The sequence below is a fragment of the Chrysochloris asiatica genome, unplaced genomic scaffold, assembly GCF_000296735.1.
Source record: "Chrysochloris asiatica unplaced genomic scaffold, ChrAsi1.0 scaffold00135, whole genome shotgun sequence".
NCBI classification, from domain to species: Eukaryota; Metazoa; Chordata; class Mammalia; order Afrosoricida; family Chrysochloridae; genus Chrysochloris; species Chrysochloris asiatica.
This window is the reverse complement of record NW_006408653.1, coordinates 2,363,093-2,386,725: the sequence shown is the minus strand read 5'-3', so window position 1 is coordinate 2,386,725 and position 23,633 is coordinate 2,363,093. Positions and strand designations below refer to the sequence as shown.

The 23,633-nt window shown below is 39.3% G+C and overlaps 1 protein-coding gene across 2 annotated transcripts in view; it reads left to right on the top strand.

Moving 5' to 3' along the window:
- MAP3K13 (mitogen-activated protein kinase kinase kinase 13) overlaps positions 1-23,633 on the top strand; it is a 225,816-nt gene that overhangs the window by 165,416 nt on the left and 36,767 nt on the right. For both annotated transcript variants that reach the window (XM_006869762.1, XM_006869763.1), the window contains exons 2-5: positions 3,701-4,257; positions 11,834-12,017; positions 18,170-18,361; positions 20,826-20,984. In XM_006869762.1, the coding sequence (XP_006869824.1) occupies positions 3,786-4,257; positions 11,834-12,017; positions 18,170-18,361; positions 20,826-20,984 (1,007 nt within the window). In that variant the 5' untranslated portion in view covers positions 3,701-3,785. The remainder of the gene's footprint in view (positions 1-3,700; positions 4,258-11,833; positions 12,018-18,169; positions 18,362-20,825; positions 20,985-23,633) is intronic.

The following is a 23,633-nucleotide window of genomic DNA, read 5'->3' as shown; positions in this document are numbered from 1 at the left end:
GAGTCAAATCTGGGCAGGGAGAGAGGAACTGAGAGGCAGAAGACAAAGGCACAGGTTGTGGGCTGCCGTGTTCCCTCAGATTCCATTTACCAGCATCATCACGATCCAATGGTGGTGTGTGGGTGTACATACAAACACAGGTACAATTTAGGTATTTCTCTCCTCCTACATGCTTCTTAAATGTGGCCTCAGCTTTGATCATATTTGAATATAGTCATGGTAATGATTCCTCGTTCCCTTTGTTCTTGCACCTCTCCATTTCTCTGCCTTTTGTTGGTTTAGATTGGACTTTATATTCTTAGTGACATCAGGGAGGCCTATTTGACTCCTCATTTTTACACACACCCTGAAGGCTGCCTCACCTCCTCCCACTCCCAGAGCTGTGCTGAATCACCAGTCCCTGGGCAGCTTCCCTCTGCCCCATGGCTGTGTTCAGGGTCACGCTGTAGGTGGGCACTTGTGCTTTCCTGGGAGGAGTTGTAGTGCATCTACAACATTCTAAACTCTTATGTTGGTTTCTGTCATCCCTGGTTAGGCTATCATTGCTGTTAGTTTCTCCCTATCTGAATGAAAACTGGGCTAGTGGGAAAAGTGTAGGATGCAGAAGTAGGACTCACTTCAAACTCTGTAGTAACTACTAGTTTTATTGAGCAAATCAGTAATCTCTCAGGATTTGCTTTTCTCATATATAAAGCAAGTGAGTTCAACTGTGTTCCTTGAAGGTCCTCAGTCTCTTAAAATATCAAGTTGAATGCAATGACTGCACTCAAGTTCTCTACCTTAGACTCACTGCCATTTGGGAACAGGTCCACTCCATGTTGTTTATTCAACCCTTAGCCTTCTGGAGTTGGGCATTAATGGTTCCATGGCAGATTATTTACTCTCCGCACAAGTGGCTTGGGTTCGATTTCCAGCCAAAGTACTTCATGCACAGCCACCTCTGGTCCGTCACTGGAAGTCTGCATGTTGCTGTGATGCCAAGTAGGTGTCAGTGGAGCCTCCAGACTGAGGTGAATTAGGAAGAAAGGCCTGATGATGTCTGTCCAGAAATCAGCAATAGGGTCACTTTGAGTCAATGGCTGACTCCCTAGCAGGAGATTAGAAAACGTGGGTTTTAAACTTTTTACGTTTGAGGTCATTCTTGCAGGATGTCATCAGGCAGAAACTCAAGGCAAAAATGGACAGAATGAAAATTTACCCAGGAATTAGTATAAAGTCCTGTAGCCTGCTTTAAAAAAATCAATAAATTTCACAAACAGTGCCAGGCTGAAATTCACATATACCTTTGGGTGCTTGCATTATCCTCAATTCTGATATGAGCCAATAGCATTCTGTATGCCCTATGCCAGATAGGATAACCAGGAGTTCCAATTGCAAGGTCAGCCTGGCATTAACTGCTGAGGCAGGGCCAGGTCAGATAGTACCAAGTCAGCAGTCTGAAAAGACCAGGCAGAATAAGGTCAGAGAGGTCAAAGGCAAGAGACAGCTCAAGGTTGTGGCAGGAGATCATCAAGAAAGCAAAATGAAGGGATGAGCAATGTCTAAGCTCTGGTAGTGTAGTGGTTACGAATCGGGCTGGGAACCTTAAGGTCAGCGGTTCAAAACTACCAGCTGCTCCGCGGGAGAAAGATGAGGCTTTCTACTCCTGTAAAGATTTACACCCTCAGAAACCCTGTACAGGGTCGCTATGGGTCGGAACCGACTCAACGGCACATAACAACAACAAGCTTAGAGAGGAGCACAGTGGGGTCAGGGGTGGGGAGAATGGGACCGGGAGTGGAGTTGGGGTCAACTCACCAGTAAGCTATTATTGCTTTAATAAAAGGGTCCTGCCTGCACGCCCCCCATCCTTATGTTTATGGGGAACTTCCTAGTCCTTACATGTCTCCATGTCCTAGAATTTTAAGCCCCTCATACCTACCCTGTGTCCTGGTGTGGTGCAGTAGGATCAGCACTGTACTGGTAACCACAAGGTTACCACCAGCCACTCTCGAAAACCCTGTGCAGGGTCTCTGTGCAAGCCTGTTCAGCTCAAATCATCTCTCTGGTTTGTTTAAATGGAAGACTCATCTGCATTGTTCCACAAGCTTTCAGAACTCTTATGCAAAGACAGGTGTTAACCTTTGTTGCATTCTGGGTTACCATCCCTTTCACACATGCCCTAGTTGTTCTCCCTTCCCTGCCTGTGTAATGCTCCTATTCCTCCCTGCCTCTGCCTCCTTTCCTCTCAGTCTCAAACCATCTTCATTTCAATGTTCATCTCAAGTCCTGCCTCTTTCATTCACTCTGTATTAACCAACCCTGCCTTCCATTATTATTGCTTTTCTCTTACAACTTTGTAGGAGAGGGCACCTTCAGGGGGAGAAGGACGATGGTGATTTCCTCAAGAGGCAATTATTAACTCCTGAAATCATTTGCAAGCTTCAGAAGGATAGAAACTATGTGTTAGAAAGTCCATGTGATACAGAAAAGCATCCTGAGCTTAGAAAAAAATACCCTGTTAATCATTCCTGGCCCTGTGATCTTTAGCATATTATTTGACCTCTCTCTAGGCCTTAGTTTCTGTCAGTGAAAACTAGAGATTATCATTCCGTGCTCTGGCTTCCTTACACAAAAACTCAAGTACTTAGATAGAATTATTACAGATGAAAGCATTAAAAAAACACACACACACCTGAACAATACTCTAAAACTGTGAAGAGTTATGTTCAGATTACCATTGTGTTGTTAAAAAAGCAAGCGGATTTGAGAATCTGAATTTTGAGGTAGATTTCAAGTTCTGTTGTACCACTTACTTAATAAATGACCTTAAGTTTCTTTTCTTTAACCTCTCTGAAGAATGGGAGTGACATTATTACAAGGATTCTAGTAAACATTAAGCTGGATTATAGTAAACATTAAACTGGAGCTTTTCTTTGGGTTTTCACCTGCTCCTCCCCCTATGTCTAGAAGGCCTAGTCTCTCTTTCCTAGTGATGCCTAACATACCCTTCAAGACAACTCAGACAAACTTCCTCTAGGACATCTCTGGACATATTGGATTTCTTTTCCCTCAGCTCCGATTAACATCATGCACATACCTGGATTATAACATTAACCGTATAGCTGTAATATAATTTCTGTTTAGACCGTAAATTCCTAAAGGATAGAAGCTATGCATCATCCAATAAATGCCTAGCACGTTACATATTGTTGTTGTTCTTAAGTGTTGCCAAGTCAGTTCCAACTCATAGCGACCCTGTATAGGATTTCTGAGGAGATGCTTTTGAGATTGAACTACTGACCTTGCGGTTCAAATCAAACTTGCGCTCCAGTGCTTCTCTTATACCAGGACTTCCTAGAATCACCCCATAGTTTCCAAGGCTGTAAACTCCTGCCAGACCTAACAACCTAGAATTAACTGAACTGTTGCTAATTGTTTGGCTGTCTCCTTCTAGTCTTTTTTTTTTGCTTCCATCTCTATGACTTTTAAATTAATTTTTAAAGGTTATTTGTACGTTGTTTTTATACTAATATGTCATGAACATTTTCTTATGTTAGTAAATACTCTCCCATAATATGGTTTTTGTTGTACAGCATTTTATCATGTGAATACCACTGATTAGCCATTGTTTCAATGTTTTTGTTACTAGAAACAGTGGTACAGTAGTAGTGTAAATGACTAAAGAAAGGATGACCTCTTGTTCTCCTGTTTTCCCCAGATTTTGGAACCCTCTCTTGCATCTGAATTCTGTTCTGATAATCCTCTGAGTATCATCTCAGGACCTTGGGCCCACTCATGGCACGATGGCCAACCCTCAGGAGCACCTGAGCTCCTCCTCTTCTCCACACTTAGCCTTGCATGAAAACAGAACCTTCAATGGACTACAAGATGAACTCACCCCTATGGGGAACCACCCTTCATCCAAGCTCCTGGAGGACCTGCAGGAAAAAGGGGGGCTTCGAACAGAGCTAATTGAGAACATGAGCAGCCCCATCACCACAACAGTGTTGACCAGTGTAAGCGAGGATTCCAGGGACCAGTTTGAGAACAGTGTCCTTCAGCTAAGGGAACATGATGAGTCAGAGATGGCATCTCAGGGGAACAGCAACACTGTGGATGGAGAGGACACAAATACAGCTGAAGACATCAAAATTCAGTTTAGCAGGTCGGGCAGTGGCAGTGGTGGGTTTCTTGAAGGACTGTTTGGATGCTTAAGACCTGTATGGAATATCATTGGGAAGGCATATTCCACTGACTATAAACTGCAGCAACAAGGTAAGCTAGAGTGTGGACCTGGGAGCTGTTTACTGTGGAAACCCCACCACCGTCATCATAAACTGGGTAACTTTGACTCAGGACTAAGATAAGGAACTAGTACCCCATCTCAATTTCCTATTTGTTGTTGTTGTTTAAGTGCCTTCAAGTCATAGCAACCCTCTGTAGGGTTTCTGAGGAGTGACTGGTATATTTGAAGCACCGGCCTTGTGATTCAAACCAATCTTGTGGTCCAGTGCATAATCCCATAGGACTCCCCATTTCCTGTACACCTCTTGAAATGAAACAGATTCACATTTGGTAGAGCGTTTGTTGCCATTGTCTTAGTGGTATCCAAAGTACAAGGCTACCCACAGGGATTGTTGCTGTTGCTAAGTGCCATCGAGTTGATTCCAACTCACAGTGACCCTGTATATAGTTTCTGAGGAGCAGCTGGTGTGCTTGAGCCACCGACTTTGAGATTTGAACCAACCTTATAGTTCAGCACATTAACCCACAGTGCCACACCAGCATTATCATCCACAGGGATGTAAGAAGGAAATACTAGAGCTTTTCTTCATTTCATCTCACATTTGAAATATCTGTTTTCAGATATACTGCATATTTTGAAATAGTTGTACAGAGATATGATTTATAAATAGATCATGAAATGGGCACATGTTCAATTTTGTTTTTAACTGATAAGTTATATAATCAAAAAGTTTTATGGCGACTGGCCTAATTCAAAGCCAGATGGGAGCTACGTGGTACTGCCTCTGAAGCTTGAAGGCCTTGAAGTTGCAGTAAAAAGGAATTATTTTCTTACAGGAAAGGCATGAAAGCTCATATTGTGAGGGAAGAACAAATGATTCAGCCAAACCTGAGAAATGCTTTTTTCGGTTATTTCTAGATCCCACAGCTTTTTCTAAAAGAAGTTTTTATTGTGAATTGAATGATAGTTTACATGGGAGAACATTGGTTTAACACTCATCGTTTCAATGCAATGATTACAATCTCCTCCATGTATCATCATTCAACAGTATTTGCTTCTATTCCCTGGTGTTGTCTTGTTGTTGTTGTTGTTGTTTTGGGAGGAGGTGTACACAAAAACACTCAGGAATATATATAACCACTTAAACAACCAAAGGACACATTCTGCAAGTCTGCCTCCTGGCCTCTAGCACACAGCCATTCTCTTTCCACGAGTCTAGAGTCCTCTGCTGCTCTTTCTCTTCATGCCATCACCTTTGTCTCCATCTCTGGTGTCATTGCTTCTCTGGATAGGGTCCCGCATTCCGCTTGTGCTCTTCTCCCTTGATAGTCCTAGGGTCCTCTGTTCCTGGAATGTAAGATTAACTACTCCCCCCTTTTTGTTACAAAACTAGATCCTACAGCTTTTTAAAAAGTAAGTTTTAGTTCCCATCATTGTATATAGCACGTATATTCTTGTATTCCAGTACATGTGTGACACTTTTGACATAAAAGAATATAGGGCCTTGTTGTTAAGTGCGTCGAGTTGATTCTGACTCATAGCGACCCTGTATAGGATTTCCAAGAGTGACTGGTGAGTTTGAACTGCCAATCTCATGGCTTAAACCAACCTTTCAGTCCAGTGCTTTATCCCATAGAACCACACCAGGACTTAATGTTCTTTATAACAATTTAATTTCTTTAAAAGAACTTCTCTTTCTTATAATAAAGTAATATATGTAGAAAATTTGGAAAATACAGGTAAGTTTTTTAAAAATTAAAACACTGTCTGGTCTCTCCTGAGGATAACAGCATTAATGTTTTGGCTATATATTATTTTTGTGTTGTGTGTATGCTTCTTTGCTATATATCATTTCTGACTCATATTGACCCTGTATAGGGTTTCCAAGGAGTGGCTGGTGGGTTTGACCGCCAACCTTGCAGTTAACAGTCCCGTGCTTATCCTATAGCACCACACCAGGCTGTGTAATGTTTGATTGTATGAATGTGACATTATTTATTTAATTCCTTATTTCTTGATACTAATTTTGTTTCATTTTCTCATGGTTATAACTCACACTGCAGTGAACACATGTCTATTAATTTGTTTTTACATACATTTTTTTATTATCCCTTAGCATAAATTCCCAGAAGTGGAATGGTTGAGCTTAAAGGGTCTGTTGCTTTTAAAGTTTTTAAAACGTATTTTCCTCATTTAATATAAGTGATTCCATTTTTTAGTTCTCTCATCAAGAAATTTTGGAAAGAAAATATATGGACCAGAGTGAACTTCTGTCTTGTTTATTTTATGATTTCATTTTGGGCTCTGTAATCCTCCCTTTTTTAGTCAAGAATGTTGACAGCTTCTCTACAACAACCGGTTGGTATCAGTCACTATTGACCATTTCTCTCTTGCCTTCTATTTATCCTATTTCTGAAATATTTTCTCTTAAACAAGCATACCAACCTCTCCCTGCAATCCCCCCCTTCCCCATAAGTAAATTGGGAGTCTGTTAGTAAATGTGTCAATATCAGTTAGATTTTTTCGGATCTGCCAGCCACACAGTTCCTGTTTTTCCTGCAGGAATTCTTTGTGTGGGGTGTGGGTGTGTCTCTCTCTTGATCTCTTTCAAATGTACCTCAAAATCCTTGCACATTTCATCCTTTTTCCCCTCCCACAATCTCAAGGTTTCAAGGAAATTGCAAAGTTGTTCCTTACCACATAAAGGTTGGCAATTTCTATATTAAACACATATTATTATTTATAAAATTGGGACTAAAGAAGAAAATGAAAATCATTTGTCATCTCACAATACAGAGATAAATATTTTTAATGTATTAGTATGTAAAAGTTCCCTTTCGCAATTTAGGTGCAACACCTATCTGCACATGGAATAAGCTGCTTTGAGCTTTTAAAGTCTTCACTTGCAGATTAAAACCTCCCAACCACGTAATTATCTCGGTAGTAATTTGGACATCTCGGTAGTAATTTGGACGTCTCAGTAACTAAACCCAAGATCAGGCTCATACAGAGGAGCAACAAATTCATCCTGTGCATCTGTTAAAAGGAGTCCTAGTGTGGCACTATAGGATAACACTGAACTGTGAACCTCAAGGTCAGCAGTTCAAACCCTATGCAGAGTTGCTATGAGTCAGAACCCACTCAACTGCACATAACAACAACAGCAATCTATTAAAAGGAGCCTTTTTACTTTTTTTTAATTGTTCTACAAACTTGTATTTAATTGTCTTCTGATTATGTGACTTCCAGAAGGGCTTATTTCATATGTAAATAAGAAACAGGCCTGGTCAGCTTAAGATTCTTATGAGGGTACAGCAGCTGACTAACTCTTCAGCAGATGATAGCATATCCTGCTTTGGGGCTCTTACTGCTGTGGGCCAAAGAGATTTACTAGCCAAAAACTGTGTTTTGTGTTTTCCTTGTTGGCTCTGGGATCCAGGTGCTGAACTTTCATCCTGGGCTGCAGCCAACCCAAGGGGAGCACATCCTACGTTTGGCACTTCTGAGGAAACTTGACTAGACTTTTAAAACTTTGGATGATGCCCTTATCTCTTCTTTAGTTATGTTAGGTAATGAAGCCCAAGTAAGATAGTACTTGCATGTGTAACTGAAATCTTTTGTTGCCAGATGGTTTCAAACCAAGTATTGTCATAGACATGTCTGGATGAACAAAGAACTGCTGCCTTCAAGTCTGTGGGGCAGGTGACTTGTTCTCAGTCTGACGGTTCATGGTGGATATTACAATTCAAATGGTAATCTGTAGTGCTGAATCAGAGAAAAGATAAAAACTGAGAAGGAGAACTAATGAGACAGATGTCAAAGCAGCAGGAACTCTGGGATTACCACTGGAGAGAGCTCCAAACCCAATCCTACTGCCATTGAATCGATTTTGATTCATAGCCACCCTGTGTAGGGTTTCCGAGACTTTCCAGGAGCAGAAAGCCTTATCTTTCTCCCTCGAGCCACTTGTGGATTTGAACTGCTGACCTTGTGGTTAGCAGTCCAGTGCTTATCCCACAGTGCCACCAGGGCTCCTTCTGGATAGTGCCAGCTCCCTATGATTGTGAGTTCAGTTCTCTTACTTGTCAATGATCTGGGCCACAATTTTGTACATCCTTATCACTAACATTCCTTTTTCCCTGCCATTATACTGCTCTTTGGTTCCCTACTGATTGTACACAGGATTATTGGGATATAGACAGGAGCAAAGAGGATTCCAAAACTCAAACCTGTTGCCATCGAATCAATACGTAATTAAATTAAAATGAAAAAGATAATTGATAGTACCCAGTGCTTGCAACATTGTGGTGAAACTGACATGCTAATGCATTGCTGCTATCTGTACAAACTGGATAGCAACTTGGGGTGTGTACCAAGAGCCAGGAAACTAGATTCTTTAATCTAGTGATTGAGTCTGAAGAAGTAATATAGAGAAAGAAGAAAATGTCAAATTTAAATTAGTGCCACACCAGGACTCCAAAACAAAATTAAGATTACTTTAAAGTAACCAAGTAAGAAGATAGAATAAGTAGCCAATAAAATTTGCAATGAAAACTGCAAACACCTAATACAGGAAAAGAGAAGGAAAATTATACATCACATAAAAAATTTTTACATAGGAGCAAAGACAAGATGAAAAGTGACTATGGGGTGAGATTACAAATATATGTTTTTTGAATGTTTCTGATATTCTCATTTCTAATATCTAATGTAATATTTAACAATTTAACAGTAAATAAAGGTTGAGTAAATAGCCAGGAAAAAAGTAATAAAAAGACACCAGATACCAGTCTAATTTTAGTGGCTATTGCAATAAAAATTATTGTTGAGTTTTTATAAAGTTATTTAAAGAAATATTGCCCAATTGTGTTCTTGACCCAGATTTCAGTACTTTATTAACAAATAGTACTTTATTAACCCTCCAGAGTGGTCAAAATGACATTTTTAGTGACTTGAATTCCTTACCAGACCCCTAATGAGTCGAATTCTCTTACACTGTTCCCTCAATACCTGTATACTGTATCTACTACATGAATAAGTCTGTCCTTGCTATTGGATTCTGTCAGGTTGGTTCCGACTCATAGTGACCCTGTGTACAACAGAACGAAACACTGCCGGGTCCTGTAACCTCCTCACAGTCGTTACTGTGCTTGAGCCTTTTGTTGCAGCCACTGTGTCAGTCAGTCTCATTGAGGGTCATCCTCGTCTTTTACTGACTATGTCTCTGGGGATGAAAGTGAGATTGCAGGAATAGCTAATACTCATCAATCATAGAAACCCTTAAAGATACTGAAAGTGTTCAAGCCTGTAACTTGGTTCCCTCTCAAATCTCACTTGATGTCAGTTGTTCATCTAGTGATTTAGTATGTTTGCGCTATTTGCATTTTAGAGTTCTGCTTTAGAATAGCAAACATTCGATTTCACTAGAGAAGAAGCTTTTAATACTGTTCAAGTCAGGAGAGCTGGACAAGTATCCATAGTATATAGTAATCACTCTCACTGTAATTTTTTATCTGTTCTATGCAGTTATGTTTTAAAGGCCTATGTTTTAAACATTGTATTGGGAAACTACACTTTATAAAGAATCTATAGAATTTCTTTTTCTCTTACGGTAGAGAAAGTTAGACATGGATAACTTTCTTGTAGATACTCTTTGGTGGGCATGGTGGACAGTGAGTTGATTTGCTTTCAAGACCAAAATATATTCAAAGCTAACCCAATACCACCTTGTTCAGTGTTCCGCCAACAGTGGCCTTTTAGTGATCTGACGGAGAGTCTCTCATAACCTTTAAGGTTACCATCATCTTTCTCCACACCTCATGGGGCTTCCACCTCTTTGATATGCATGTCTACATGTGATAATGCACTGGTAAGAAGGATCAGCGGATTACATTCTCCTTTTAAGGTTTCATGAGATTAAAGCACATATTGATTGAAATTTTGAAGTGCTTTATGTATAATAAATTTAGTCAGTATAAAAGTAATATAGGCTTATGGCTAAAAAAATGTAATACAGAAAGGGATAAAGAGCATAATATGAATTTCCGATAATACCACTACTTAGAAATGACCCCTATTAAAATTTTGACGCAAGAAAAAAAAAATCAAACTCTAAGAAAAAGAGAAACAACACTCACTTTAGCTTAACAAGACTGTAGCTATTAGACAGGTACACAAAGGGGACAACAACTCTAGTAAAGGGAGCTCACCATGGAATGGTCAATCATTCAAAATCTAAAAGGCAACATTTACCTAAGGGCAAAGTTGAGAAGGGATGGAAAGGAGGATGGAATGCAAATAGGAAGCACAGGGAGGAAGCAGGATAATTGTTGGTGCTTGGAGGGAACTGCAGTCATTGAGATGAAACAAAGTATATGATTTGTTGAGTGTAAAACTGATGATCTTGTCTGAAAACTTTCATTCAATTCACAATTAAAAGTTTAAATAAAAAAAGACTGCAGCTGTGTAGGTAAACATACATGATTCTGGTAGTGTAGTGGTTACGAATTGGGCTGCGAGCCGCAAGGTCAGCAGTTCGAAACTACCAGCGGTTCTGCTGGAGAAAGATGAGGCGTTCTGCTTCCATAAAGATTTACAGCCTCAGAAACTCTGTGCAGGGTCACTATGAGTCGGAACCGACTCCGTGGAGTCATTAATTCATACTTAATAACTACAACAATTCATAAGAGTCAGTTTGGTAAAATGGAGAAAGCATTGTCCTTGGAGTTAGCTTCATCTGGGGTTCTGGAACCACTTCTGCCTCATATCAGCTGTATAACCCTGGATATGTTATTAAACACTCTATGCCTTCCTTTTCTCATCTTTAACCATAATAATCCAGATTTGTAGGATTATTGTAAGGATTAAATATATGATGTATGTAAAGCATGCTGTATGTACATACTATATGGTAATACTATATTAGGAGTCCTGATGTGATGCTGTAGAATAAGCATTAGACCAAAAGATTGGTTTGAACTGCAAGGCTAATGGTTCAAATCCACCAGCTGCTCCTCAGAAATTCTATATAGGGTCACTATGAGTTGGAACCGACTCGACCACACTAACCAACAACAACAACAAATACTGTATTAAATACCAGAGATAAATACTCATGTAAGTATTATGTATAATTAGGTTCTCAGGAAAGTATCACTGAAGATTAATTCAGCAAAGATTCATTCAGCAAAGACTCATTGATCATCATCTGCACTAGAAATTCAAGGGGAAATAAAACAGCAGCTATATTGGGTGACGGAGTAGGGGTAGAGTTGTAGTAACAGATAGGTGAATTGCAGACTTGAGGTGAAGAAGTGGGCCTGAGGGAGTGTCTGGAAATGCTTTGTTTGAAGGAGAGAATAATAAACATCTCTGATCTAGTTGGATGTCAGTGATTGAAAATTGGTAACAAATAATATGAATATTTGATCTCTAGCACCAATGCCCACAAAAAGGTTATATCTTTTAGCCAGTTACTAGGTGAGAGACATAGGGAAGTGGTCATTCTGGGTGATGTTAAAGTTGATACCTTTTAAATGACCTTGTGGACGAGTTCTGAGCAGATTCCAAGATCTCTTTAAGCCTGTCTCTTGCCTGTATGCCTAGATACGTGGGAGGTGCCATTCGAGGAGATCTCCGAGCTGCAGTGGCTGGGTAGTGGAGCCCAAGGAGCTGTCTTCTTGGGCAAGTTCCGAGCGGAGGAGGTGGCCATCAAGAAAGTGAGAGAACAGAACGAGACGGATATCAAGCATTTAAGGAAGTTGAAGCATCCTAACATCATTGCCTTCAAGTAGGTCAAGGCTTGTTCTTTTTCCTCAGAAACGAAGAGGTTGTCTTTCCCTCAGTACACATAAATAACTTTCTGCCTTCAAGCACATGTTAAGAACGTTTGATAGTTTTAGTACTGTGCTAGAACCAAAGAACTATGAAATTTGAGTCATGTCCTTAAGGATCTTACAGTCTAGTAGTTCTGTTTGCCAGAGCGTGGAAGGAATACTTATGGTGCAAGGAGGGAGGAAGCAGATTCCCACGACGTGCTCAGATCAGCTGACTCTACCTCATTTATCAACGGAATGACAGAGGTCATTTCCAGATAAACTCTCATCCCAGTTAAGGAAAATCAAACAAAACAAAACTAACATCTCTGAAGTGATCTCAGAACAACTAGTCCCTGTGTAGTACATATGTATTTTCTATTGGTGTTTCTTCTTAAATATTAACTTGTAACAAGTACCTTCTGAGTGTTTTTCCCTGCATCAGGTTTTGATAAACCCCTTTCCAAGATATGCCAAACACTCAGCTTTCTTAATCTAATATTTGTTGTTGTTGCTGTTGCTAAGTGCCGTTGAGTCAGTTCCAACCCATAGTGACCCCATATAGGGTTTCCTAGGAGCGGCAGGTGAGCTTGAACTGCCGATGTCGCGCTTCAAACAACCTTGCAGTCCAGCGAATTAACCCACAGCACCACATCAGAACTCCAATGTAATAGTTATTAATGATAGTAAATTGTATTATATTCATTTCACAAAATGATTATTTTCACGAGTATATTTCATATCATTGGCGGAGATCCCTAGGAAAAGGGGGAGAGTCATAGATATATTTGTGGAAGTCACAAACCTATATGTTCAGAACGTTAAGTGTGTACAATCTCGATACCTTTCCTTACCAATCTCTAAACTTTGCCCCAGTCTTAAATTAACAAGCCATATTTGGCTTTAGGAGGTTTCTAAGGGATAAAGTGAATAGGAGAGGTAGATTTTAGGTGGGGTGAAAGTTTAAAAACTAGAACTTTATGGCATATTTTGTATTTTTTTCATTCTTGGAAAATAAATAAAAAGCGGTAAAATAGATCAAAGTGAATCACTTACAAATGCCCTTCCTGAGACTAGAAACAATACCCAACCCCCAAAAGGAGCCTTCCTTGATTTAAAACCAAAGAAATGAACAAGCTCTCATTATAAAGCTAAAAATTCATGCGACAACTCTTAATTGGAATCACATCCTCAAAATAGGGAATAGAAATCTTGGATATGTTTTGTAGGATAGAGTTAAATGAGTACTGAGGTTGAATTTTGATTCACAAACAAGATCCCTTATGAAAAGGGAAAATTGTCTGGAAAGAAGAGAAGCATTCAACTGGTATACTAACAGACTAACTGAAACGGTTGGATTCATTTCTTTGTGGAAGGGACATCCATGCAGAGGATATGGGTAAGAACTTCAGATTTTATAAAGATCCCATCACTGGTTGTACTAGTAGGAACAGGAGGATGTGAGACCAAAGTAAAATGCTAAAGAGACCAATTATAACCTTTCCAAAGATGACAAATTTCAAAAGAAAATGCCACCACCACCACCACCACCGATGGTGCATCGATTATGATTCACTGCGATCCTGTTGTGTCAAAGTAGACCTGCATTCAATAGGGCTTTCAGTAGCTGTGATATTTTAGAAGTAGATTGCCAAGGCTTTCTTTTTAAGTGTTTCCGGGTGAATTTGAACCACCACACTTTTGGTGACAAGCTTAACTGCTGCCCCCCAGGGACTCCACAAAAGACCATAGAAGGATTGACAGAATAATAAAGACCCACTTTCTCTCTTTCTTTTATTTCACTGAGAAGATCATCACTTTCAGATTGCTGGAATAGCCTCCTAATTGGACGGAAGGGTCGAGAACTTCTAAAACTCAGATCACCAGCTTCTTGGTTTTGAGCCACGGAACTCAGTAGCCTGGGCTTTCCAGCAGGATTCCCTAAGTGACGATGGCAGAATATGTCTGAGAGGATAGGGCTGTGAGAAGCTTTATTCTTTTCCTCCTTCTTCTGTTGTTTCTTTTTGTTGTTGTTGTTGTTTTTTCCTTTTCTCATATCACCCTTCAGAGCCTCCTAATTGCATATGCAGTTTTCAATGTTTTGGACAAGTATTTCCCCAATTTCTTAGACTGAAGATGTTTGAATAGCCTTTACCTCTACATGGAGAACAATAGTGCGACTGTATCCCTGGCTTATTACACCATGCTCTTGGGGCTTTGTGCAGTGTTATGTTTGCAGCCATCTGTACCATGTGTTGCTTGGCCAATGAACACATTCAGGACCGTCTGGAAGATATAAGAGCGTGATTGGATTTTAATACTTCACTCTAAATCCTGATTCTGTGCTTATGGCTTCTTTTGAAGTTGGTAAGAACCGTGTACCAGAAGGGTGTTGACATGCGAGATAAGAATACTATATTCTTTTTCTTCCAGTTTTTTTTCCCAAATAATCTTTGAAGAAATGCAAAACTGACTGCTCCTAATGGAATTCAGTGTCAAGGAGAAGAAAAGGTAGCAATTAGGAGTCATTATAGAGCTGCTATTTATAGCTACTAAGAAGCCTTGTCATAGTACCAAGCTGATGGAATGATTGCTTCTCTTTCTTCAGTCAGGAGACATGAAAGTGCATTAACATATCACTGTTAGACCCTTTCTGTCTACTTGTGGGACGAGTTAAAGCATGATTGAGTAGGATGCTGACTGCTTTCAAACGAATATTTATTCTCATATTCTTAAACATATTACTGAACTAAACCCAGTTTTGTCGAGTTGATTCAGACTCACAGCAACCACATAAAATAGTGTAGAAACTGCCCACAAGGAAGCCGACTGCCACATCTCTCTCCCACAGAAGGGATGGTGGGTTCGAACCGCCAACCTTGCTGTTAGCAGCTGAGCGTTTAACCACTGTGCCGCCAGAGCTCCTTCATAAGCACATTACTCTGTACAAGGCGTTTATCCATTATTTTTCTATCGTGCAAATTAAATTATGTTTGTGTTTGCTGGGCACTTGTGCTTCACTGAGCTTTCCTAAAATAACAGAGAGGAAAAAAAAATGGTTTCATTAAAAATAAAGATGAAATTCTGGGTAGCTTAGAGAATGATAGGGAAATCATAGAAAGAGCTTTGTGACATTGGACAGACACATCAAGGCAGAGGAAATGAAGACTAATTATACTTCCTCATAACCTGTTATTGGCACAAAATCTTCACATGATCAATGTCTCAAGCCATGGCCGCTGAATTCTTTCATCTTTTACTGCAATCTAAGAAATGAGACAAGGATCTAAGAGACTGGTGGTTGACCAAGGACTTAAATGGGTGTCTTGTAGATACAATATTCTGTGAACTTCTCTGGAAAGCTTCAAAGGAAGGCACACATAGCCTCAAGAGGTGGAATACAGAAAATTAAAATTACATATGGTAATTTTCTTCTCTTCTTTTGTCCTCAGAACAAAACTGAAGTTGCATTCATATAGTTATTCCCGCTTTTATGAGGAAACCGTATTAGCATAGGAATCCCGAATACGCTTATCTATGTAGAAATTAAAAAGTTAAAAGGGAGGCAGTGTGGAGTAGTGAGTGAGACGGGTTTTTAAGTTAAACAGACCAGGTTTGAATCCCTGCTCTGCCACTTATTAGTTGAATGAACGGGTTTCAAAAAGTTAATGGAAAAATTCCCTTTTGCTTTTAATTCCATTTTTCCATGAACTTTTTGAAGCGCCATTATATGACCTACATTTTCCTTCTTTGAGATGTATGTGTAAGAATGAAAAAGATAATACTATACCTTACACTGTTTCAGAGCAGGTTAAATAAGACAAATAAGCATATTTGCAGGTAAGTTTAAAAAAAAAAGTATTGCTACAAAATCATAGAAACCTTTATTAAACAAAATCATGTGGCACTTTGGGTTAATGCGCCAGACTGCAAAGCCGTTTGAACTACAAGGTCGGTAGTTCAAGCTCACCAGCTGCTCCTTGGAAACCTTACACAGGGTCGCTATGGCTTGGAACTGACTTGATGGCACTTAACAACAACAACAACAAGCCCTCCCCAAAAATTCTGCAGTCTTCGAGGACTCCACATCAAAACAGCTGTTTGTTTGAGCATCCTTGAAAGACTCAAATTGTTTTCCTTTGAAATATTCTTTGAATTTGAGGAACACGAAGAGGTGTGAGTGGGCAAGATCAAGGTTGGAGGGTGGATGAGGTAAGGTTTCCAAATGACATTCTTGTAGAACAGCCCTTGCTACATTCAAAAATGAGCAAGTGAAATGTCGTGGTATAAAACAATTCCTTGACACAACTTTGCTCGCCTTTTCCTCACCAATACAGTTTTCAGTTTTCTTAAAATTTCTTTGTAATAAACCTCCGTGATCGTTTGTGTTCTTTGAGAAAATCTATAAAAAGGACCCTTTTTGAATTTCAAAATACTGTCACCATAACCTTCTGAACTGGTCTCTCTGTCTTGAATTTAACTGGCCCAGCAGATTCCCTTGGAAGCCATGGTTTTGATTACACTTTTTGTGAAGGCCCTCTAATGAGACTAAGGTATTACTGAGAGAACTTGTCTGCAGCCATCAGCTGAGCACAGAGGCGTGTTTAAACATGTTTTGTTGGGGATCAATCTGTGCATGTATGAACTGGAACCTTAGTTCAAGGTTAATGGTTTTCCTCCTAACCCTTGATCTGTATATGTTTGTTCTGAGACTTTTTTCAGCAAAGAAAGTTGAAAGGAATATTTGTCAAGGACTTGCTGTGAATTTATAGGCCTTGTGATAGAAAAGAACTTGAAGACCACTCCCTTCAAGAAGCACATCATCTGTGTGGTCGGTGGTGGTGGTAGTGTGCCGTGGAGTCAGTTCTGACTCATAGCGACCCTGCATAGGGTTTCCTAGGCTGTAAATCTTTATGGGAGCAGAAAGCCTCATCTTTCTCCCGCAGAAATGCTGGTAGTTTCGAACTGCTGCCCTTGAAGTTAGCAGCCCACTCGAGAGAAAAATGGCGTGTAACTAATGGCTACTATATAGCATAGGAATTTAGAGAACATTTTTTTTTTCAGATTCAATTGATCAGGAAAGACTTTATGGATACCATAGAAAATGATAGAGGTATAGGCTACATATATGTATATTATGATACATTGTGTATCATTACTTTTATTCTAAACAGAAATGTTTTTCAAAGACAATATAATATGCCTACTGCTCACTTACCTGCTGTCTTATTATCTGATATTTTGCATTAATGACAATAGTAAAAAACCTAGTAATGTAGCTGTTTTGTGCCTTAATGACGTACATCTGGCAATAGCAAACACTAAGGCATGAGGCGAGAGTAACACAGGCTGTGATGGTGAAGGTTATACGTGAACTTGGCTGGTCCATGATTCTCAGCAGCTTGGCAGTTATGTTATCATGAAATTTGACCACTTATTAGTTATGTCATAATGTAATTAGCAGTTATGTAATAATATAGTCATCCTCCTTTTTGTGCTCTGATGTAATCATTCTCCATTTTCACAAAACGCCTATTTTTATGTAAGAACCTTCTCTTTGGAACCTAATCATGTTGATAAATGTGGAGTGGGAGTATAGAAAATCGCCTCTTTTTCTGGTCCTCAGTCTAATTAGCTATTGTAAATATGAGTAAATAAAATTTCACACGTAATAATGACAAGAGGAATATTTTGTTTGAATTGTCATTTTCTGTATACCCTATATAAAGACCTCTGTTCAAGTTTAAAAGGGAGATATTTTAAATTAATCTTAAGGATTTAAAACAGCATGATATCCAACCTTACACAAACCTCAGGAAATGGTGCTCTCTGTCTCAGAATGGAATGGCCCCACAGAAGAAACACCAGATACAGCATAGCATGTAGGTATATCTTGAGTAAATGCAACGAGCTAATGTTTTCTGTATGCATGGTAGAGAAACATGTAGATTAGATGCTCATTTTGGAGTTTTGATGCTCATTTAGAAAATAATTTGGATGGGGAATTCATTCTTAATATCTTATTAAATATTAATTCATATTAAATATCTTTGAAAATCTAAGACTGTATATTGGTATGTTTGTAAGTAAGTGTTTGCTTCTATCCATGTTTGTGTTTTCTTGGAAGGGGTGTGTGTACCCAGGCCCCATGTTATTGTATCATCATGGAATACTGTGCCCATGGACAACTCTACGAGGTTTTGCGTGCTGGCCGGAAGATCACACCTCGATTGTTAGTAGACTGGTCCACAGGAATTGCAAGTGGAATGAATTATTTGCACCTCCATAAAATTATTCATCGTGATCTCAAATCACCTAAGTGAGTTCTGGGACTAGTCCTTTGGCTATTTTGTTTTATGATTTTGAAATGACAAACTGTGTCATTCATAGTGGAAGCTTCAGTCATACCTTGAGTTCAGTTTTGGTCAGCACATGTCTTTTGGACTATTTGACCTTACTCATTTGGCAGATATGTCCAGCTACCTGATACTAGTTATGCCTTTTGTTGATTTTAAATTGTATAACCATGAAACCACAGTCATTATTATCTGAAGTGTTCACCTTCCATGTTGTTACTATTGTTAAGTGCTGTTGAGTTGGTTCCGACCCATAGCAACCCTGTATAGGGTTTCTGAGGAGCAGCTGGTGAGCCTGAACTGCTGACTTTGCAGCCCAGCGTAATAACCCACAGTGCCACATGAAGACTCTACTCACCTTTCATGGTTTTGCATAATCAGTGCCAAACTTCCTCCCTCACTCTAAAGGCTTGATTTGTTCTTTTACTACCTTGTTCTAAAAAGTATTTGTTTCTTTAAAATTGGGTTTCGGGAATGTGTATGGTAGGCTGAAAATGTTTGAATGAACAAAAAGAAGCAAAGAGAAAACAAGACATTAGAACTACAATTTAGGCATAAAATCAATCCATAAAATCCTGCACAGTTGTTAGAGATAGACTACAAATTTGGCTTTCAGTTTCCTAGAGTCTGAGCAAAGGAGGAAATAAATAAGTTACAAGGTTCGCAATGTCCATAAGAAAAATACAAACTGATCTTTTCAAAAAGTAGAAATCAGCCCTTAATGATAAGCTGCAAAGCAACTCCTATTTATAACCTTGTTGTTGTTAAGTGCCGTTGAGTCTGTTCTGACCCATAGTGACCCTGTGTAGAGTTTCTGAGGAGCAGCTAGTGAGTTTGAACCACCAACCTTGCAGTCCAGCACATTAACCCACATCGCCACATCAGGACTCTGGTTATCATCACCTTAGTGCTCAATAATGCTTATTACAGTGGTTGTTGTGGTTGTTAAGTGCCATTGAGTCAGTTCTGTTACAGTAGTTAGGTACTAAATAACCTCCTTCCTACTTGCCTTGCAAATTAACTTTATTATATAGTGTCCATTCCTATTCATATTCTTAAAATAACCCACTACTCTTGCTGTTCACAACATACATATTGTTGTTGTTGTGAAGTGCTGTCAAGTCAGTTCTGACTCATAGCGACCCTGTATAGGGTTTCCAAGGAGCAGCTGGTGAGCTTGAACCAACCTTGCAGTTCCAACCGACCTAACAGTCCAGCGCATTAACCCACAGCGCCACACCAGGACAACAAACATACACACTGCATGAAATATTTCCTAAGGCCTCTCTGAATGATTTCCTTTTCAACTAATTTATTATCTTTGAGAATTCCTTTTAAAAGGAAGATGGCAAGAAATCTTGGCGTATATAAAGTTCTATGTCACTTTCTTTACGGCCTATCATTTAGCGAGCAGATAACTACTGCAAAAAAATGAAACATGAATTGTGTGGAACTCACCTAATCTTAATATTTATTACTGCTTTTTCCCTATGAACATTAGTAGAATCCCAGTATACCTACTAACTTCATAACGTAACAAATCCTTAGTGTTACTGCCCCTTTGTGATTTGAGTTGGCCATCATTAAACAGTGTTTTAAAAGAAGAGGCTCCCTAGTGAAAGGCCTAGTATGCTGAGACCAGCCAGGATTGGCTGGTTGGGTGGTTATGTGCTGTGGACTTGGTTCCGACTCATAGCGACTCTGCATAGCATTTCCAAGGCTGTAAATCTTTAGGGGAGCAGAAAGCCTCATCTTTCTTCCACGGAACAACTGGTAATTTCTAACTTCTGTTCTTGAGGTTAGCAACCCGACTCATAACCAGTATGCTACCAGAGCACTAATATGTATTGAGTCTGTGTGCTTTATGCGTCTTTCCTCATTTAATTCAAACTAAAATTCTTTGAGGTACTTATGGCAGTTCCATAATCCCTATCCAAAACTCTTGGAGCCAGATGATTACAGAAAGGGAATATAGGAATCCTGGTGTGGCGCTGTGGGTAAATGAGCTGAACTGCAAAGTTGGTTTGAACTGCAAGGTTGGCAGTTCAAGCTCACCCACTGCTCCTCGGAAACCCTATACAGGGTCGCTATGGGTCGGAACTGACTCAACAGCACTTAACAACAACTGTACTGTTACTTAGTACCCTGTTAACAGTCACCTTAATTTATCTATTGCAAAATTATGGTATAGCTATGAGGAGGGATAAAGTGAATTTGTTATTCATATGGAAAAATATAAACCATTTTCAGAGCTTTTTGCATTTCTCAATTATGGATAAGATCCTGTGACTTGTGTTAGCTCCATCTTACATTGCAAGCTGAGTTCTGATAGGTCGGAGACAACAAGCATACTCCTCAGTTGCTATTTAGAGTCATGGTTTTCACAAGCACTAATGATCTTAATGTTTCCTTTATTTCTTTTTAAAGTGTTTTAGTGACTCACACAGATGCAGTAAAAATTTCAGATTTTGGTACATCTAAGGAACTCAGTGATAAAAGTACCAAGATGTCTTTCGCTGGCACCGTGGCTTGGATGGCGCCAGAAGTGATAAGGAACGAACCTGTCTCTGAGAAAGTAGACATATGGTGAGTAGCGCCACCTGGGCTAACAAGAAAGTCTTTTCCCACTTCCACCCTCTCAGTATCTTTCTCCTTCAACACTCTGCCACTTCCCAGAATAGTCTTTCGTGATGCTCACTTTGGGCTCGTACTAGCTGAGGTCCTGCCCAGAATGATGACATATGGTAAGAAAGAATGGGTGGATATCTAGTCAGTAAATTATCCACTTATGGGACCCTCTGGGAATACACTGAACTTTCTGGGAATCTGAAAGTTTACTTCAAATAACCATTATGTAATTACATAACTCTCACTCTTTTTAAGTTTACCTATTCTTGATTACTAAGACCATCATTATACATATTAGTAAGGTACTTTGCCACACGCTACAGCACATAACTGTAGCGTGTGGCAAATATATATATACCTGCTTGCCCTTTTATTTAAGGAGTCCTGGTGTCCTGGTGTGGCACTGTAGGATAAGCACTGGACTGCTAACCACAAGGTCGGCAGTTCAAACCCACCAACCGCTCTTCAGAAACCCTGTACAGAGTCACTATGAGTCAGAACTGATACAACAGCACTTAACAACAACAACAACAATAGGCTATGTTGTCTTCATTTTTTAGCTTTTTGGGGGCAGGAGCACTTATCACGTTTTCCTCTGAAGTTATAAGGCTTTGCTAAAAGTTACAGTATATTTACTTATAGTTGTTTTTCTTCAGCCCTTAAAATTGGCTACCAATAAACTTTAGGATTAAAACCAAAATAATCCACAGGGTCAGCTCTGACTCATGGCGCCCGTATGTGTCAGAGTGGGACTCTGTTCCTTGGATTTTCAATGACTGATTTTTCTGAAGCAGATTGTCAAGCCATTCTTTTAAGGATCTTTTGAGTGAATTCAAACCTCTAAACTTTTTTAACAATTAAATACGTTAACCACTTGCACCACCTAGAGACTCCTAACCAAAATAATAGCATATGTTAACATTGTATTTAACATCAGAGTAAATAGAATAAAGTGGAAATGTGGAATCATTTGTAATTTGGGTGAGGTGCCATTCTTAGAGCTTATGCTAATTTATGTTTCCCCAGAAATGTATAAGAACGTTTTTTCTCAGTCTCATCAACAAATATACTAAAAACTTTGTGGATTTTTGCTAATCAGATAGGTGACAACTGGTATCTTTGGTGCAGGTTTAATTTACACTGCTGTTATTATAAGTGATGTTGAGCTTCATTTCATATAATTATGTGTCATTTGCAATCTCTTATCTATGCACAGTTCATATCCTTGCTCATTTTTTAATCTTTATTGTTATCAATTTGTAAGACTATCTTGTGCATTAACGAGATAGTTATTGGTGTTAAGTGCCATCGAGTCAATTCCAACTCATAGTGACCCCGTGCATGGTTTCTGAGGAGCAGCTGGTGGGTTTGAATCACCGACCTTGTGGTTCCCAGTTCAGTGCTTATCCTACAGCACTTAGCCTTTTCTAGATATGAATGGAAAATATTTTAACACTTGGTTATTTTTTAAATTCCATTCCAAAGTTTTGTTTTGTTTCTTAATGCAGTTTAATTTATTAATCTTTCCTTGTGGCTTCTAAGTTTTATAGTCAGAAAGGGCTTACCCATTCAAGAATATATGGGGGGAAAAAGTCCATATTTTATTCTAGGATTTTCATGACTATTTTTTGCCTTCAATCTTTGATTCATTTGGAATTTGTCTTGATGTAAGATGAGATAAATATCTATTTCTTTTTCCCCAGTTAGCTACCCAGTTGTCTCAATGACATTGATTGAATAATCAATATTTTCAATTAGTTTGAGATCTTGCTTTTATTATACATTCAGTTCCTATATTTATTTAGTCTGTTTCTAGATTTTTATCCCTTTCTAGTCATCTAGCTATCTATTCCTGCACTAGAATTCATTGTTGAGCCCTGAATATGTCTTAATATCACATTGATTTTCAGAGTTTTCTAGGTTTGTCTTATAACAGTATTACTGTTGTTGTTGTTGTTAGGTGCCCCCAAGTCGGAACCGACCCATAGCAACCTTATGCACAGCAGAACGAAACATTGCCTGATCCTAGGCCAACCTCAGTACTGTTGCCACATTGAGTCCATTGATGCTGCCACTTAGCCATTCCATCTCATTGGGGGTCTTCCTCTTTTTCTCTGACCCTCCACCTTACCAAACATGATATCCTTCTTCAGCGACTGGTCCCTCCTGACATTATGTCCAAAGTATGAGAGATAAAGTTTGGCCATCTTGGCCTCTAAGGAGCACTCTGGCTGCACTTCTTCCAAAATAGATCTATTGGTTCTTTTGGCAGCCAATGGCACTTTCAATATTCTTTTCCAACACCATAACTCAAAGGCATCAATTCTTCTACAGTCTTCCTTAGTCACTATCCAGCCTTCGCATGCATATGAGGTTACTGAAAATACCATTGCTTGGATCAGGCGCACCTTAGTCCTCAAGCGACATCTTTGCTCTTCAACACTGGAAAAGGTCTTGTGCAGCAGATTTGCCTAATGCAATATGTTGTTTGATTTCTTCAGTGCTGTTTCCATGAGTGTTGATAGTTGATCCAAGAAGAATGAAGTCCTTGACAACTTCAATCTTTTCTCCGTTGATAAGAATGTTGTTTATTGGTCCAGTGGTGAG